Here is an 18343-nt window from a genome sequence, read left to right as displayed (position 1 = left end):
CACGTTTTGAAACCCTCCAACAGCTACTTTGCCCATTCTTATCTCACCCCAGGGAGCACTCAAGTCCCTGAACCTGGCATTCAAAACCCTTCTGACTACTTTCCTACTTCCTTCAGCATCCTCACCCCCATCACCTCCCACCTACACCTACATTCTACCCTCCACCCAGACCCCATGGAGCCACCCGCAGTTCCCCAGTGAAACATGTTGTCCCACCCTCACTTAGCCCCTGGGGTCATCTTGGACTCAGCGAACTCAAGTACCACACTCCGAGAGTTAGTTACTCCTTCCTTGGAGAGAACCAGAATCTTGCCCACACCTCTACCATAGCATTGGTAGAATGAATTATTCGGTATCCATTTGTTCATATGGCTGTCTGTCCACTGGACTGTGCCATCCATGGGATCAAGGTCCTCATCTTACTCTTCTCTGAATCACTAGCACCTGGCTAGAGCCGAGCTCCCAGTAGATGCTGTAACTGCCCAATGGGTTCACCTCGCCCGCTGCCTAGACAGAGCTGATGTATCAAGACAGGGAAATCGCAATGGAGAAAGGTAATTCACACAGAGCCAGCTGTATGGGAGACAGTTTTATTATTACTCAAATTACTCAAACAGAGGGGCAGCAGTGAGATTTGGGTTTTGGCAGGGTCATGTTGACTGTGGTATGGAGGATAAATTAGAGAGGGGCAAGACTGCAGCTAGGGAATCCCACTAGGAGATTGCACTCATGCAGATGGGATCGTGGTGTTGTGCACATGGAGCGTGCCACGAACATGGCCAGAAAGGCTGCATCAGGAAACAGTGAAGAGTTGAAATTGGCACACTTGTGATTGACTGGAAGTAGGCGATGGTAGTGGGAAGTGTGAAGGACAACTCCCTGGTTTCTGATGGAGGCAACTGAGCGGGGGGGTGGCACCACTTACTAGAATGGGGAATGCAGGGAGAGCAGATTGGAGGGAGATGATCAATTCAGTTTGCGACACACTGAGTTTAAAGGGCTTGTGGGACATTCTGATGGACATGGCTGGCCAGGAAGCAGTTGAATATGCTCCCAGGCATTCAGGGATAGGAGGTTTTAAAGATAATTTTGGGGCCGGGCACGGTGGCTCAAGCCTGTAATCCCAGCACTTTGGGAGGCCGAGGCGGGTGGATCACGAGGTCAAGAGATCGAGATCATCCTGGTCAACACGGTGAAACCCCGTCTCTACTAAAAATACAAAAAATTAGCTGGGCATGGTGGTGCGTGCCTGTAATCCCAGCTACTCAGGAGGCTGAGGCAGGAGAATTGCCTGAACCCAGGAGGCGGAGGTTGCAGTGAGCCGAGATCGCGCCATTGCACTCCAGCCTGGGTAACATGAGTGAAACTCCGTCTCAAAAAAAAAAAAAAAAAAGATAATTTTGTGGTTAGGGGCTTGGCAAGCGAGAAGTGCTGACTGGTCAGGTCGAAGATGGAATCCTGGGGATTGAAGTGAGGTTTCCTCGCTGTCTTCTCTTCCACGGTGGGATCACAGAACTGTTTGAGCCAAATTACTAGTCTGGGTGGTGTCAGCTGATCCATCGAGTGCAGAGTCTGCAAAATATCTCAAGCACGGATCTTAGGTTCTACAATAGTGATGTTATCTCCAGGGGCAATTTGGGGAGGTTCAGACTGTGGCAGCCAGAGGCTGCTGTGTGACCCCCTAAACCATAATTTCTAATTTTGTAGCTAATTTGTTAGTCTTACAAAGGCAGACTGGTCCCAAGGGGCAGGATGGGTTTTTTTTTTTTTTTTTTGGAAAAGGGCTACTATCAATTTTGTTTCAGAGTGAAACTATAAACTAAATTCCTTCCCAAGGTTCGTTGGGCCTATGCCTCAGAATGAACAAGGACAGCTTAAAGGCTAGAGAGGCAAGATGGAGTTGGGTTAGTTCTGATGTCTTTCACTGTCATAATTTCCTCAGTTATAATTTTGGGAAAGGCGGTTTCAATGCCAGTAAATGTGGCAATGGGGTTTCACCCCAAGTACTCATCACAATAATAAAAGGTTTACACAGGCCGGGCGCCGTGGCTCAAGCCTGTAATCCCAGCACTTTGGGAGGCCGAGGCGGGTGGATCACGAGGTCAAGAAATCGAGACCATCCTGGTCAACATGGTGAAACCCCGTCTCTACTAAAAATACAAAACATTAGCTGGGCATGATGGTGCATGCCTGTAATCTCAGCTACGTGGAAGGCTGAGGCAGGAGAATTGCCTGAACCCAGGAGGCGGAGGTTGCGGTGAGCCGAGATCGCGCCATTGCACTCCAGCCTGGGTAACGAGCGAAACTCCGTCTCAAAAAATAAATAAATAAATAAAATAAAATAAAAAAGGTTTAAACTACGGAGTACCCAACTGACCCTTTGATCCACCAATCAAATAATAGAATCTGCCAGTTCTTCCCCTTTCCGCTTTTCCTTCTCCCCAGTTGCACCAGTACTTTCAGATTAATTTTCCCTCCCAAGGGGAAGAAAAGGCAGGCTCTGGACAACCGTGTCTTAAATTAGATGGTACAAATGTCTCCCAGTGACTAGGGCTAGGTGACCATATGGTGTGGAACAGAGGAAGGAGCCCCGGATTCCTTCTCCAGGGTGATTACCTCCACCCTTTACCAAGTTACTTAACCTTTCTAAACTTTAGTTCAGATGGGATGACGAATATTATTATTACCTAAAAGTTTTACTGTAGTGAGAATCAAGTGAGATATTAATTGTAAAGCCCTACATAAATGCTAGTTATTATTAGGCTTTCCCAGACCCCAATAACGTGGTGACTAAGTGTCACGACACCAACAACTTGCATTTGTTATTTAAAGTGACTAAAAGAAACTCCCAAGGCAGTGCCGCTTTTCGAAGTTTGTTTCCCTAAAAAAAAAAAAACTTTAATGTTCCCCCTGCTCCTCTGGCAAGCTTAAGACAACTATAAGTGAAGTCCCGCCTCCCTGGCCTCTAAACCACGCCCTTTTCCGTGCGAACGCCTGACTTGTTAGGGCCTTTTACACTGATTGGCACTTTTATTCACCAATAAAAAGTGAAATTCCCGTCAACGTCCGGTGAGGGGGCAGGACTTCCTTGCTGGTTGCTAAGACACTCTTGTTTCGCTCCTTGACAACCCTGGCGGGGGTGCGCTGGCTGCGGCCCCGGCTTCGGCCCCCGCGGGAGCAGGTGAGGCCCCGGGGTGCGGCGGGCAGCCAGGCGGGGAGGGCCGGCCCGGAGGGAGGGCGGGAGGCAACGCCGGGCGGAAGAGGCCTCGCCCGCCGCGGAGGCCCCACCGTCTGCTGTTCCCTAGCCCTAGGTCTTCTCACCCTCCACCCCCACCATCACCCCCACTTCGGGACTTGTGAGCTCTGTCGTGACGGGTTTGCCATTGCGATTCTGCCGGCGGCTCTTCCCCACCCACCCGAGGCCTGTCCAGCTTCGCGCTCCCGCGTCCTCCCTTAGCCGACTCCCTCCACCACCTTGAACCCCCACTTTTCACGGATTAATTCCCTCTCCCTCGGCTGGGCCTGAGGTTGCCATCACGTCAGCTCAGACGCTCTTGGCTTGGACTGTTGGCGACGTACCGGGATTCCGGGCTGGCCATTTCACCTCTTTGGGCCTCAGTTTCCCCATCTGTAAACGAGAAGTTGGGTTGAGTGATCTCCAAGGCCTCTTCCACTCTGACGTTCTAGGCTGTCGTGGTTCTCCGACCCAACTTTAGGCTTCCGAGAGGATATGCTCCCCAGTGGGAGATACCGTGTGTAGTGAAAATAACTTGGCAAACCTAATTTGGATTCCTAGTCTCAAGACCTACCCTCCCTGCGCTCTCATCTGTCCATATGTAAAATCAGTATATGACGGGTGCATCTCCTTTGGGAATTCTGAGGCTACTAGGAAGTGCAGAGTCCCGTCCAGTATAGATTCAACATTTGTTAGTTTCCTTCCTTTGTCTCTTCACCACATTTTCCCTCTCTGGGAAATGTTACCAACCCGCTCGGCATGAACTGCCCTTTCTCCACTTGATCCTCAGATCCACATGTCTCTCTCTGATCTTCCTCCTGGGCATCCATATTAGGGATACTTAGGGGTGGGGAGTGGGACAGATAGAGATTGAAATATAGTCATGTGCCGTATAACATTTTGGTCAAGAAGGACTGCAGATACCACAGTGGTCCCCTAAGGTTATAATGGAGCTGAAAACTTCCTATCACCTAGTTACATAGCCATCATAATGTCAGAGCAAAACGCATGACTCACGTGTGTGTGGTGATCTGGTGTAAGCAAACCTACAGTGCGGCCAGTCATATAAAATATAGTACATACAGTTGTGTACAGGACATAATACTTGATAATGGTAATAAATGTTACTGGTTATGTATTTACTATTCTAGACTTTTTATCGTTATTTTATAGTGTATACTTCTCCTACTTATATAAAATAAAATTTAACTGTAAGCAGTCTTAGATAGGTCCTTCAGGAGGTATTCCAGCAGAAGGTGTTGCTTTCATAGGAGATGACAGCTCCATGGATGTTATGCCCCTGAAGACTGTCCAGTGGGACAAGATGTCGTAGTAGAAGATAGTGATACTGAGGATCCTGACCCTTATAGGCCTACACTAATGTATCTGTGTCTGAGTTTTTAACACAAAAGTTAAAAGTTTAAAAAATAAATAAATAAAAGCAGCCAGGCCTGGTGGCTCATACCTGTAATCTCAGCACTTTGGGAGGCCAAGGCAGAGGGATCACTTGAGGTCAGGAGTTTGAGACCAGCCTGGCCAACATGGTTATACCCTGTCTGTACTGAAAAAAAAAAAAAAAAAAATACCCGGGCCTGTGTGGTGGGCTCCTGTAAATCCCAGCTACTCAGGAGGCTGAGGCAGGAGAATCATTTGAACTATAGAGTGGAGTTTGCACAGAGCTGAGATCGAGCTACTGCACTCCAGCCAGGGCGACAGAGCAAGACTCCATCTAAAAAATAAAAATAAGTAAATAATAAAAAAGTTGCAGCAGTGTCCAGTAACATCCTGGGCCTTCACTTTCCCTCACCACTCACTGATTCTCCCAGAGGAACTTCCTGTCCTGCATGCTTTATTCATGGGAAGTGACCTATATAGGTGTATCACTTTTGATCTTCTTTACTATATTTTTATTTATTTATTTTTTTTTGAGGTGAAGACTCGCTCTGCCACCTGGGCTGGAGTGCAGCAGCACAATCTCAGCTCGCTGCAACTTCCACTTCCTGGGTTCAAGCGATTCTCCTGCCTCAGCCTCCCAAGTAGCTGGGATTACAGGTGCACACCACCACACCAACTAATTGTTGTATTTTTAGTAGAGACTGGGTTTTGCCATGTTGGTCAGGCTGGTCTCAAATTCCTGACCTCAAGTGATCCACCCACCTCAGCCTCCCACAGTGCTGGGATTACAGGCATGAGCTCTTCTATACCTTTTCTATGTTTAGATACACTGACATCATTGCCTGCAGTATTTAGTACAGTAACATGCTACACAAGTTTGTAGCCTTGGAGAAATAGGCTGTACCATATAGCCTAGGTCTGTAGTAGGCTACACCATCTAGCTTTGTGTAAGTATACTGTATGACATTCACACAACAAAATCACATAATGATGAATTTCTTGAATTTCTTAGAACGTACCCTCATCATTAAGCAATGTGTGACTGTGTTGATGTGTTAGTTGGACTTGATGGCTTCCCTCCTGCCCCTGATAATCTTTCTCCTGACTAGATACCTCCATTTACGTATCTTGCCAGGAATTTAAACTTGGCAGTTGTGAAATGAAACTGACCTGTTGGGCATGGTGGCTCAGCCTGTAATCCCAGGACTTTGGGAGGCTGAGGTGGGCGGATCAGCTGAGGTCAGGAGTTTGGGACCAGCCTGACCAACATGATGAAACCCCATCTCAATAAAAGAAAAAATGAAAAGAAAAAATTAAAAATAATTTTAAAATAAATAAGTAAAAGAAACTGACCTACTTCTCTACCCAGCTGTGCCACCCAGTTTCCCCTCTCCCCGTCAGTGGCATCACCATCCTCCTGGGCATCATTCCTCACTCTACCGTGCCCTTTCCACTCAGGCAGTTGTCAGGTACTTGCGACTCTGCCTCCATGAGATGCTCACATCATCTCCATTCCTGAAGCCCCTACTCTCATTCAAGTCTTTAATGCCTGTGACATAATACCCCTGGACCATTACTGCAGCTTCCTAGTGACTGCTCCTACCTCCAGTCTCTGTTCCTGTCAACCCAGCCCACCCATGTCACCAGCCACCCAGAGACCTCCAAAGAGCCTCCCATTCACTGGGAAAAGTATCCACACTTCTTGTAATCCCAGCACTTTGAGAGTCTGAAGTGGGAGGATCACTTGAGTCCAGAAGTTCAAGACCAGCCTTGGCAACATAGAGACCCCCATCTCTACAAAAATATTTAAACATGGGTTTTAAGGCCCTTCTACACTTCCACAGCCCAAGGATTTATTTCTCCCTTCTTTACCAAATTCTATCTTCTAGCCAAAGGAGACTATTAGACTTTCCCAGAAAATGCTTTGTGCTTTCTGCCTTGGCACTGCTGTGTTCATCTGCCTGAAAGGTCTTCCCCACTTCATCCACCTGTCACAGTTCTTCCTCAGCTTTCCAGTCCTGACTCAAATGCTGCCCTGGCCAGCAAGCTGCTTTTGCTGTCTTATCTCACCCTCACCACCTCAAGCATACCTGTCTTGTGGCACTGCTGTCTGCCAGGAATCATAGTTTCTTGTGTATTCCTGTTGGTCTCCATATTAGATCGTAAGCTCCTTAAAGGCAGGGACTATCTCTTGCTTATAGTCAAGTAGGTGAAAAAGCATAATCAGGCTGAGCATGGTAGCTCACGCCTCTAATCTCAGCACTTTGGGAGGCTGAGGTGGGTGAATTGCTTGAGCTCAGGAGTTTGAGACCAGCCTGGGCAATGTGGCAAAACCCCATCTCTCAAAAAAATACAAAAATTACCCAAGTATGGTGGCACAAGCCTGTAGTGTGCCACCACTGAGCTACTCGGGACGATCACCTGAGCCTGGGAAGTTGAAGCTGTGGTAAGTTGTAATCATGCCACCGCACTCCAGCCTAGGCAACAGAGTGAGACCCTGTCTCAAAAATAAAAGAAAAAGCATAATCTTTGAAGTCCTATATACCTGGGATCAAATCCTAGCCCCTTTGTTTATTAGCTAGGTGGAAACTCACTCTCTTTTTTTCAGTCTGTGTGGATATACCAGTAACGTAGAGATAATAGCACCTGGCAGAGTGACTGGGGAGGGACATCGTGTATGTAGACGCCCATTCTGATGGCCAGCTCAAGATCGGTGTTCAATAAATAGTCTTGAATGGATGTGCTAGGTCCTTTCCTCTCCTAGGGCAAATGAAATATAGTTAATTTCAATTTGGATAATTTCTAGGCTTCTGCCACATGCAAGACACTGGCCTTTATGTTCTGGGGCATCTAGAGGTAAATCAAGTCCCTCAGCCCCAGGGAATCTGGACTTGCAGACACGGTTAAGTCGTGATTGGTTGTGAGATGTCACTGGCAATTAGCAATTGTGAATGAGTTTCTAAAAAATAAGTCTATGCTAAGTCCAATTTATTTCTGTGATAATGTCACTCTTACTCCCTTACATTCAAATCTGTTCTCTTGAGTGGGAGAGAGTAGGGTGGGAGCCTGCCCTGCTGTGTGCGGCGAGCAGCTGTCTCTCTGGGAGCTAATAGCTGTGATGGTTGGGACTTTCCTTATACTGTGTCTTGACAAAACTGTCTGGGATTTCATCCAAGTTTGGTTAAGTCCATGAGGGTACATGTGTGAGTCAATGTCACTTATCACATGGTGTCAGACCTGAGGAAATGTTGAGAATTGCAGATCCAGACTAGTCAGCAGGCCTCTCTCCTCTCCCCTCCACTCCTCCCTCAGTCCCAGGCGCGTTCAGTTTTCATTGGACCTCAGCAAAATGAGAAAAATAAGGACCACGTAAAAACAACGACTTCATGTGTTTGACTTTGAGGAGGGCTGATCTTTATTCTGCCAAATATTCCTCTTTTGTAGTAGATGATGTGTCTTCTAAGGCCCTTTTGTGGCAGAATTTTCAAATGGCAGCTCTGTGTCTGCCCCCCACTTTAAACTGGTCTGGGAGCCTGGCTTCTGCAGCATTTCCTGACCTCACTATGGCCGTCTTGGACGAATGCCCCGAAGTCCTTAGGCACCTTTTTCCTCCCCTGCCAGCTTTGTTCTTCATTTGTTTGCTAAAAGGCCAAGGAAGACTGAAGTGCCCACCTGTGTCCCTGATGTGGTAGGAAGCAAGAGGCAGGCCTGGACAGAGGCTGGCTGGGGGATGCCACGTGTTGAAGTCATCCATGTTACTGCCTTGTCTCCTGCTCGCTTGTGCCAAAGGAGAAAGCACAGAGCGTGGAGTCAGAAGAATGGATTGGGGTTCGATCCTGGCTCTGACATTGGCTGTGCACCCTCAGGCTGGCCATAAAACCTCTCTGTGCTCCAGTGCCTTGTCTGAGAACAGGGAGCTGGATCCTTCCCTCACAAGTGTGACAAGGATGAAATGAGATGGTGGATGTGAAAGCACACGTAACCACACCACTACCACCTTGGCGCCCAACAGGTCTCACAGAATTGCCTTATGATTCTTTCCTCATTTGGTGCTAGCACAGTGGTTTGCATGTAGTGGGAACCTGGGAAATAGTGGTTTGTTTGGCTGCAGGTTTAGATGTAGAACAGGCTGGTTTATGAAGAAAGATATCAGTTTCCTTCCTACTGTACCCATAACAGGAACTGAGTCCTTAGCCCCAATTTCCAGATGAGAAAACTGAGGCTGCTGGGTGCAGTGGCTCATGTAATCCCAGCACTTTGGGAGGCCAACGTGGGTAGATGGCCTGAGATCAGGAGTTCAAGACCAGCCTGGCCAACATGATGAAATCCCATCTCTACTAAAAATACAAAAAATTAGCTGGGCACAGTAGTGGGCACCTATAATCCCAGCTACTTGGGACGCTGAGTCAGGAGAATTGCTTGAACCCAGGAGGCAGAGGTTACAGTGAACCAAGATCGTGCCATTGCATTCCAGCCTGTGCCACAAGAGTGAAACACCATCTCAAAAAGAAAAAAGAAAAAAAGAAAGAAAAGAAAATTGAGTCTTAGGGAGCTAAGCCCTTGTCTGAAACAGAACCAAGATGTGAATTCAGATCTGACATTAGTCTGTCCTGAGACCACCATGACATGCTCCAGGTGTGCCCTGTGATTTCTCAGGTGCATGGTGGGTGGTACTGGGAGGCACACCCTGATCTAAGGGCTGAGGACGTTCCAGACATTGAGTGGCTGCCCCCCTCCCAGAGGGCTGGCAGATATTTGGGGCCTTATTTCCCAGAATGCATTCCTTTTTTCTGATCCCTCCCACATACCCTAACCCTCTTCAGGATTCTTCCCAGACACTTCAGACACACAATAACGAGTGGTGACAGAGGTCAGTGCCACAAAAGAACAAGGGATAGCAGGACCAGGAACACTGGCCTGGACCAGGGGATGAGATAAAGGGCCCTTGCCTGTACCCCCTATTGCCTAGGAAGAGCCTCACATCAGACAGGGCGAGGCTGTGTAAAGCCCACAGACAGCCTTCGAGTGAGGAGGAGAGCAAGGGCAGCGGGAGAGAGAATAAGACTGCCCCTGGCTTTGCACTGCTGTGGGCCAGATGCGCTGGGGTTGAGCTTCTGTACCCAGCAGATTCAAAATACCCTGGCCGTGGGCACAATTATTACTTTTTTTGGGGGGTGGGGGATGGAGTCTTGCTTTTTCACCTAGGCTGAAGTGCAATGGCACAATCTTGGCTCACTGCAACCTCCACCTCCCAGATTCAAGCAATTCTTCTGCCTCAGCCTCCCCAGTGGCTGCGATTACAGGCATGTGCCACCACACCCAGCTAATTTTTGTAGTTTAGTAGAGATGGAGTTTCACCCTGTTGGCCAGGCTGGTGTCGAACTCCTGACCTCAAGTGATCCACCTGCCTTGGCCTCCCAAAGTGCTGAGATTACAGGTGTGAGCCACCATGCCCAGCCACAGTTACATTATTAAAAGGCTCTTTCAGACCTGACATGACTCTTTCTGGCCCAAAGCATTCAGGCACATGCTCCTCTGCATGGAAGATTGATAAAGTTATTAGAACCTCTAGTTCTGCTATTTTTGGTAGCATTCTTTCAGCAGAGTTTTAAGATTGTGGTTGAATGACTCTAGCTGTACTCTAATGATACAGAGTCATAAAAAATTCTCCTGCCTTCTGTATTTGGAAACACATCATCTATAATGATTTCTTTTTATTCTCTCTCATCTCTTTTAGGTCCCCAGAAGTACACATAGTGGTTAGAAAAAGCTCTTTGTCATCATGGTCCTTAGTAAACGGTTGAGTCATGGCGACCCAGTCCTGGTTCATTACATGGTGGTAGCAGAGAGCAGTGTGATAATAATACAGAGAGCTTTAACATTTCCAGTCACTCACATGCACATACCTGGGGCTTGCAACAGCTTCCTGAGAATGCAGAGAGAGGATTTAGTATCCCATTTCATAGAGAAGGAAACCAAGGCTTAGGTTCAATTACTTGCCCAAGCCTACCAAGAAAGGAAGTGAGCAGAATGCGTGTGTTTTATAGAGGCAGGGTTCATGCCTCCATACTCTGGTTTGCGGCCCCACACAGTTCTTTGCTCCACAAGGTGCTGCACAGGTCACCGTCCCCCTGGCTTGCCCACGTTGTTCCTGAGAAATGGGCCTTGGTGATACCTCTGAAGTCATGTGACATCTCAGCAGCATCCTACATGTGAGAGCAGCTGTCACAGACCCTGGCCTCCTTGAGGCAGCATGTCCACAATGATGGGCTCCTCATTCCCTCCTGGCTCCTGCATGCCAGCACTTGGCTAGCCTCGAGGATGAATGAGTGAGATGGAAGTGTTCCAGTGGGAGATGCCTGAGAAGCTGCTTCCACATTTTAGATTGCTCCCCCTTGAAATTCTCAGAGGTAGACAAACCGTGTGGCCTTTTCTTTCTGTCGTCAGTGTAGCCACCACCTCTGTCACACCTGGACGGGTGTAGAGGAGGAAGCAGTAAGGCTAGGAGGACAGCCTGGGATAGGAACTAGACCTTCACAGTCAGGAGCAAAGGCAAAATATCCCCTTAATTTTGTGAAATAAGAAACCTGACCAGAAAGTACAATGAAATTGTGCTTGGTAATTCGCCAGCTGATGGAGACCAAAACTGCTAAGGTCTGAGTGGTACACATGCCCAGAATTGATGAGATAAGTGGAGCCATCTGTCCACCGGGAAATCAGAAAATACCAATGTCATGGGATGGTAGAGTCCGTGCCAGGCTTCCAGCCTCATGTGAGGGAGCTGGCCAAATGGAGTGGCACTGAGGCCTTCTGCAGCATTGGAGAGGGGAGAAAATCGAGGGCACAGCCCAGAAAGAGTGCCCAGAAAGCTCAAGGTTTGGCCAAACCAGGGTCAAGTTAACATTAGAAAAAGACACAGCAAAAGGGAAGAGCAAACATTGGATTTGTCTCCCCTCTAGGATGATAGGAGCTGTCTCAGTGGGCAGTTGATGAATGTTTGTGAGTGCCTCCTGTGTGCCCATGAGGAGCCATGTGGCTAAGGGGTTAGGAGTGCCCACACGGAGAGCCAGGCCTGGATTCACACCTCAGTTCTGTTGCTAATGAGCTGAGTGACCTCAGGCCAGCGACTGACCCACTTCATGCCTCTATCCCTATAGGACCTAACTGCTGGGTTGTTGTGGTGACCAGCTTCATGCCTCTGTCCCACAGGACCTAACTCCTGGGGTTGATGTGGTGACCAGCTTCATGCCTCTGTCCCACAGGACCTGACTCCTGGGTTGTTGTGGTGACCAGCTTCATGCCTGTGTCCCTATAGGACCTGACTCCTGGAGTTGATGCAGTGACAAGCTGTTTAAATGCATGTGGAACACTGACAGGCAAGAAACCTACAGCCATCACCTGTCACTACCTGCCTGTTGATTACAGTGCTCAGCATCTTTGGGTTCCATGACCGTGCAGTGAAAGTAAATTTATTTGGAAATGTGAGGAATGCTGGAATAACATTATTTTGCTGTATTTGTCTAATATAGATTATTTAAAAGGGCTTAACAACCTGGTGATTTGTATTCATTTATGTCAGTACTTCTCAGATTAAAAAAAAAAAAAAAGCCTTTGAATTATCAGATAAATTGAGTTGAGGATGAAAGAGAAATGCCAGGATTGCCAGCAGTGCCCCAGTCCTCAGCCCAAGCCCATCTCTTTAGGAAAAGCCCCGTCAGTTAGAGCACAGCCGTGTATTGAGCACCTGCCCTGTGCCCGAGTGCCCACCCTGTGCCTGGCACTGTCTTAGTGCTTCACAGGCACTGTTTCATCAAATTCTCGTAATGGCCCCTCGGAGATTGACGTGACCATCCCCGAGTTACTGGTGAGGAATCTGGGGCCCAGGGCCATGCTGCTGGTGAGTGATTGAACCAGCAGCAGCACCCAGGCCTCCCAGCTGCTGGGCCAGCGGGAAGGACCCAGTGGTCCAAAAAGGAGTAGGAAAGAACAGCCAGGGAGCCTGGTGTGCCAGGGAGGGCACAGAGCAGCAGCACTCTCACTCCCCTGAAGATCATGGGCCTACAGAGAGGTCCCCTCACTTGCCAATAAGCCCAGACTGTCAGTGGTGACCTGAACATTTCCCCTCCTAACCGCAGCGTCTGGGAAGGAAGGCCCACGTATGTAGTGGGCACGCAGGGAAGCTGCATTTGTTCATTGCCAACTCAAGCCTCCATCCCTCAGGCCTGGCCTGCAGTCAGTATTTGTCTTGATAACGACAGTGTGGGCTTGCAGCATCGTACCAGTGTGTTCTTAACCAGGCCCCAGCATCTCATGTTGACTCATCCTCCCGTCTGCAGACTTGCTGGCCATTTGGAAGAGAGTGTGGAGGAGTTAAGATGGGGAGGTGTCAGCTTGTTACTGAGACATTTCTAATTTGTGATGTATGGTTTTAAAGCCAACTCTTTTCTTCTGGTTTTTCCTGTTTTCTACAGCACCCCCCAGGGAAAGACATTTTCTGCTCCCACCAAGTTGGCAGGGCCTGCTTCCTGAATCTCCTGGGTGTGTCTTAATTGCCAGTCCCAGCACCTCCTGAGAACCCCACTCTCTCCTCCAGTGGTGACAGTGGAAGGATCATGGGAGAAACAGAAGGGAAGAAAGATGAGGCTGATTATAAGCGACTTCAGACCTTCCCTCTGGTCAGGGTAAGCCCCAGGGGAGGGAGGCAGGATGGCCAGCAGGGCCCACCCAGGCTGGAGAGAGGTGGGTGGAGCTTGTCTCTTGCAGGATGGCAGTGGGAGAAAGCTAAGAAGGGCTCTGCTGGATCAGACCTAGACATCATGGAGTTGACAGTGATTCATTCTTTCATTCATTCATTCATTCACCAAGTATTTATTTAGGCCACCTACTATATGCCGGGCACTGTTCTAGGCACTGTGGAGATGGTGAACGAGACAGGCAAAGGCCTGGCCCGTGTGAAAGACGTGTTTAAAGAACATAATTTTAGGCAGTAAGTACTCTAATGAAAATTGAAGCAGCTGTAAGCGGCTGGAGAGAGGTTAGCTTCTCGAGAGGTTTCTCAGATCAGAGACCTGAAGACAGAGAGCAAACCTCACAAAGACCCGGGGAAGAACATGCCAAGCTGGGAAACAGAGAAACAGGAAGCCTGGGATGAGAATGAAGTTGGCATTTTGGAGGCACAGAGAGAAGGCCAGCATGGCTGGAATGCAGTGCTGAGAGGGATGGCAGGATGCATAACAGCATCGGTGGGGCAGGACCCCACAGGCCTGGCCAGCCACCATGAAGAATGTGTGAGAACTGGGGGTTCTGTCCCGAGTCGAAGTGGGAGCAGAGAAGGGTTTGAAGCAGGGGAGTGACGAGATCGGTTTGGTTTTCAAAAGCTCACTCCAGCTGTTGTGAGCAGAATGGACTTGCGGATACCAAAGCAGAAATGGGGAAGGCCTAGTGCGATGAGGGTGTCTGGGCGCTGCTCACAGGGTGTAGTGTGAGACACGGTCAGGTTCAGGATGTTCCGTGAGTGTAGAGGCCCAAGGACCTACTGCCAGCTTGGATACTGGGTATGGGAGCAAGAGAGTCCAGGACAGGTCCTGGGGTCTGTTTTCCTGAGTAATGGGAGAAAAAAATGGTATTTATTACCAGAAAAGGGAAGATGGAAGAAGATGGGTTTGTGGGGAATCAAGTTATTTTTAGACATCTAAGTGAGGTTGTCATGTTGGACACAGTAGTTGGGAGCCCAAAGAAGAGGTTAGAGCTGGGGGTGGGAGTTTGGGAGTCCTCCCACGAGAGGACACAGAGAGGCGAGGAGCACACAAGACCCCAGAGATGGAGTCGCTGGAGACAGGGGAGTGGAGGTGGGAACCAGGGCCCTCCAGGAGCTGGGAGGAGGAAGGGAATCCAGCAGATCGATGGAGAAGGAGCAGATGGAAAGGCTGGAGAAAAACGAGGGGCCCCAAAGAGCACCCAGCAGCCTCTGCAGGCCTCCGGGGTGAGATTCATCGGAACGCACTTCCATAGCCAGCATTCCTTTTGCCCTCGGCCGGCCTTCTTCCCGTGCCCGTTGGCTGGAACCTGGTGCCAGTTTCGCACCCTTGTAGAGAGCCTGGGCTTGAGAGCCCATGAGGCTCAGCTCCACGCCATGCCTTTGCCCCAGCTGCAGGGGTCAATCAGGAGATGGGTCACCTGCCCAGGGCTGTGCCAGGGAGGCTAACCTGCTGTCCATGCCTTAAGCTTGGGACAGAGAGGCCAGCCAGGAAGGCCAGGTCACGGGCTAAGCCTGTCTCTGTTTGTCACCCCTGCCCTGTCTCTAGCACTCGGACATGCCAGAGGAGATGCGCGTGGAGACCATGGAGCTATGTGTCACAGCCTGTGAGAAATTCTCCAACAACAACGAGGTATCGCCAGCAGTGCAGGTGGCCCCTTGCGCCTTTGGTGGCCCCTGTGGATGAATAGAGTGGTCCTTGTTCCCTGCAGTCAGCTCCAGAGAGTACTGCTAGGATGAGGCCAGAGCCTTCCTCGGAAGCGTTCAGTCTGGGGAAGGTCAGTGAGGGTGAGGCTGGCACTGACTCCAGGCACTGATGGTCACACCCAGCCCTAGAGGAGCAAAGCCACAGGGGCCATGTTCCCTGCCTCAGGTGGGCTGCTGAATAGGACGCCTTTCCCTGTGGTTCCATCCCAGTGGCGAACAGAGGCCTGCCCAGGCATTCATTCATGCATTAATTCATCCATTCAGAAAGGTGTTGAACAGGCACTGTTGTAGCTGCTGCGGATATTGCCAGCAGGCAGCAAGGCAGGAAGGCCATTCATCAATCTGGTGGGGAGAGCAAGAAGTCAGTGTTGCAGCCAGTGGGGAGGCAAGGCTCTGGCCGGTGGGAGCCCAGGCTGGGGGTCGGCCAGGCCCAGATTCAGATCCTGGCTCCAGCCTTTCCTAGCTGTACCCTTGGATGAGCTATTTCTCAACGCTGAGCAGTGTCCTAGTCATTAAATGGAGGGTGGTGATGGTGCCTCCTCACTAGGCCAGTCGTGAGGACGTATTTACTGAGACAGTGGGGACAGAGTACCCACTGTGGGGCCGAACGTGGTGAGAGGCGCTGTTGGTGCACATCAGGCACCTGCGCCTGGACTCGCCCTGCTGAGCAGGAGGCCCTGCCCCTCCAGACCTCACACGGCGGTGGGGGAGTGTCTTGAAAGAGCAGGCACAGGAGGAAGTTGCCTGTGCCCATGACCAGGGCAGCCAGCGCCTCCCCGGAGCCCACTGAACACATCAGGCACCTTGCAGTCTGCAGGTCTCTCAGTCCAGTTGGTCCTGACACCGCCTGGTGCCCCACTTACCCGGGTTACACCTGAGGGAAGCAGCACTGCCGGGAAGCCCACACTAAGTGCAGAGCCAGGACGTGGCCCCAGGCTGTCTGCAGACCTGATGCTTGCCTGCCTGCCACAGCCAGTTTCTTGACTGCTAAGTCTAGTTTTCTGTGCCTGTTTAATAGACCTGTCAGGAGGTGGCCTGCGTGGAAACCCTTTTTGAAGCAGGAAGGACAACAGAAATAGGATAGGAGGCCTTCCTCCTGCCAAGACCTCGGTGTCAGCCTTCTCCTCCCTGGAGAGGGACTTGACTCCTGCCGCCTCCTCCCCTGTGCCCCCCTGATGAGTGCCCTCTTTCTTCCAGAGCGCCGCCAAGATGATCAAAGAGACGATGGACAAGAAGTTCGGCTCCTCCTGGCACGTGGTGATCGGCGAGGGCTTTGGGTTTGAGATCACCCACGAGGTGAAGAACCTCCTCTACCTGTACTTTGGGGGGACCCTGGCTGTGTGCGTCTGGAAGTGCTCCTGACACTCTGTCCCCTGCCCCGCCCCCTGCAGGGCCTTTTCCTGCCATTCATCTGGGGTGGGGAGTGGCCCCAGGCGGGTCCTGGTTTTTCCAAGGAGAGTTGGGGTCTTTTCTTTTTGTCCTTGTGTACCAGTTTCCTGAGCCACGCCCCGTGTGTGACCTTGACATCTCCATCCCCAGGCTCTCAGCTGTCTCCCTCGGAGTCTCTGGGTGTGGAGAGGGCAGCAGGCATTGGTCTGTGCTGGAAACGCGGGGTGGGGCAGTGTGACAGGGTAGAGGAGGTGGGGGATGGGATTTTCCACACAAGAATGTGCCGGTCTCCTCTTTCCCGAGGGCTGCTTTCCCTTTGCGTCCTGGGAGCCCCACTGCCCTGCCATCCCCTGTACTGCTAGGAGGTGTCGGCCGTCCTTGTCATTAGTGGCTATAAGAAAATGGCCCCAAGAAGGAGACGCTTCTTTCAAGGGACACGGGTAGCTTCTCTCCTTGTCCTCTGGGGAGGTGCTGACCCCGCAGAAGCCCCTTCCCCCAACTTGACCCCAGGCTGAACAGACCACTGCATCTCACTGGGCCATCAGTCCCCTAGCCCCCAGCCTTGGTGGGGACCAAGCAGCTTTTCCTGTCCCCTCCTCGACCCGTGCATTTGAGAGCCAGGGGCCGGGGTATGGGAGCTGCTGCTGGCAATTTCTCGAGGGGTCACCGAGCCTCTGGTGGGACACCTGGGCAGGAGTGCTCTCACCCCGAGGCTGCTTCCGCAGGGAACCCTGGCCTGCCCGCGACTTCGATCAGGGACCGCATGCCGATTTGTACTGCTCTCTGCTGGGTTTTCTATGTTGTTTTTGAGTGTGGGAGAAGGGTTTTAGTAGAAGGGTGAATCGTATTTTACACAGCGGTCTTATTTATATAAATGTCTTGGTTTTTACAATTAAAACTACCAAAAACTGACCTCATTCTACAGTCTTGATGTGAGGGGAAAGTGTGATCAGTATCCTCAAGCTTGGGTGGGTCCCAGGCACCTAGAGATGCTTCTGGCTAACCTGTGAGGCTGCTGGAAGCCCCTGGCCCAGGCATATCCCCACTGGACCTGGCTGGCCCCTCTCACCATTAGGTCACTGAGGATAGGGGCCAAGTACAGCTGGTTGGGGACACTGAGATACTTTTGGCAGCTGGACTGAGCTACAGTAAAGACCTTTTCAGGCCCACAGAATTTCGCTCAGTTCGACAGATGCTTGCTTATTCAACAGCCACTGAGGGTCAGGCCCCAGGAGCTGAGGATGTGAAGATGGAAGCCACAGATATGGCCTCAGTGAGCTCTGGGTTCACTTCGGAGCGTGTGGGCCCCATCATTTCACCTATGGGAAAAGTAACAGTAAAAGATCGGATGGGGCATTCTTGGGGGAGGAAGGAGGCAAGCCCAGCCTGGGGAGTACAGGGGTCTCCAGTGGGATGAGGCCTGACAGCCAATGCTTGAAGGAAAGACAGGATCTTACCAAGGGAGAGAGCTGCTCTCAGGACAGAAAACCAGACATTACCTCCAGCACATGGCTTCTGTCCCCAAGGCACTTGTGGTAAAAGCAGGAGATGAGAAGTGACTTGGGGACAGGAGCCACATGCAGGACTGTGAAGCCCCCTCAGGGGTTGGCCCCCGAATCTGCTCCTCAGAAGAGAACACCCGGGGCATGGGCAGAGCAGGAGCAGCCTGCCTTCCCGCGCACACAGGGGCCCTCCTGAGATGGTCCCCAGGAAACACACGGGCCTGGGAGCCAAAGCCCTGTCCCTGTCCCAGTTCCAGTCCTGCCCTTGTGAGGCTGAGCATCCAGCACTAGCAAGATCTGTCAACAGGTTGGCTGGACAGCCTCGTGGTGAGCAGGTTAGGTTTGGTTAGACCAGACCCA

At 50.7% G+C, this 18343-nt stretch overlaps 1 protein-coding gene across 4 annotated transcripts; it reads left to right on the top strand.

The window, feature by feature from the left end:
* The first annotated feature begins 3050 nt into the window (after window positions 1–3050).
* Window positions 3051–17393, top strand: DNAL4 (dynein axonemal light chain 4). Of its 4 annotated transcripts, none has more exons than XM_032266676.1 (5): window positions 3067–3181; window positions 11946–12111; window positions 13102–13311; window positions 14935–15018; window positions 16290–17393. In XM_032266676.1, the coding sequence occupies exons 3-5, from the start codon at window positions 13243–13245 to the stop codon at window positions 16452–16454; spliced, it is 318 nt and encodes a 105-aa protein (XP_032122567.1). In that variant the 5' UTR covers window positions 3067–3181; window positions 11946–12111; window positions 13102–13242; the 3' UTR covers window positions 16455–17393. The 4 variants fall into 4 exon arrangements, with proteins under 4 accessions (XP_032122565.1, XP_032122567.1, XP_032122566.1 ...); XM_032266675.1 differs by having other exon boundaries at window positions 11893–12111; XM_032266674.1 differs by lacking the exon at window positions 11946–12111 and having other exon boundaries at window positions 3051–3181.
* Window positions 17394–18343: the final 950 nt, after the last annotated feature.

The sequence above is a fragment of the Sapajus apella genome, unplaced genomic scaffold (genome assembly GCF_009761245.1).
Source record: "Sapajus apella isolate SASKATOON/1434 unplaced genomic scaffold, GSC_monkey_1.0 scaffold160, whole genome shotgun sequence".
Lineage (NCBI taxonomy): Eukaryota > Metazoa > Chordata > Mammalia > Primates > Cebidae > Sapajus > Sapajus apella.
The sequence above is the reverse complement of the archived record's forward strand: the minus strand, read 5'-3'. Positions and strand labels throughout refer to the sequence as shown.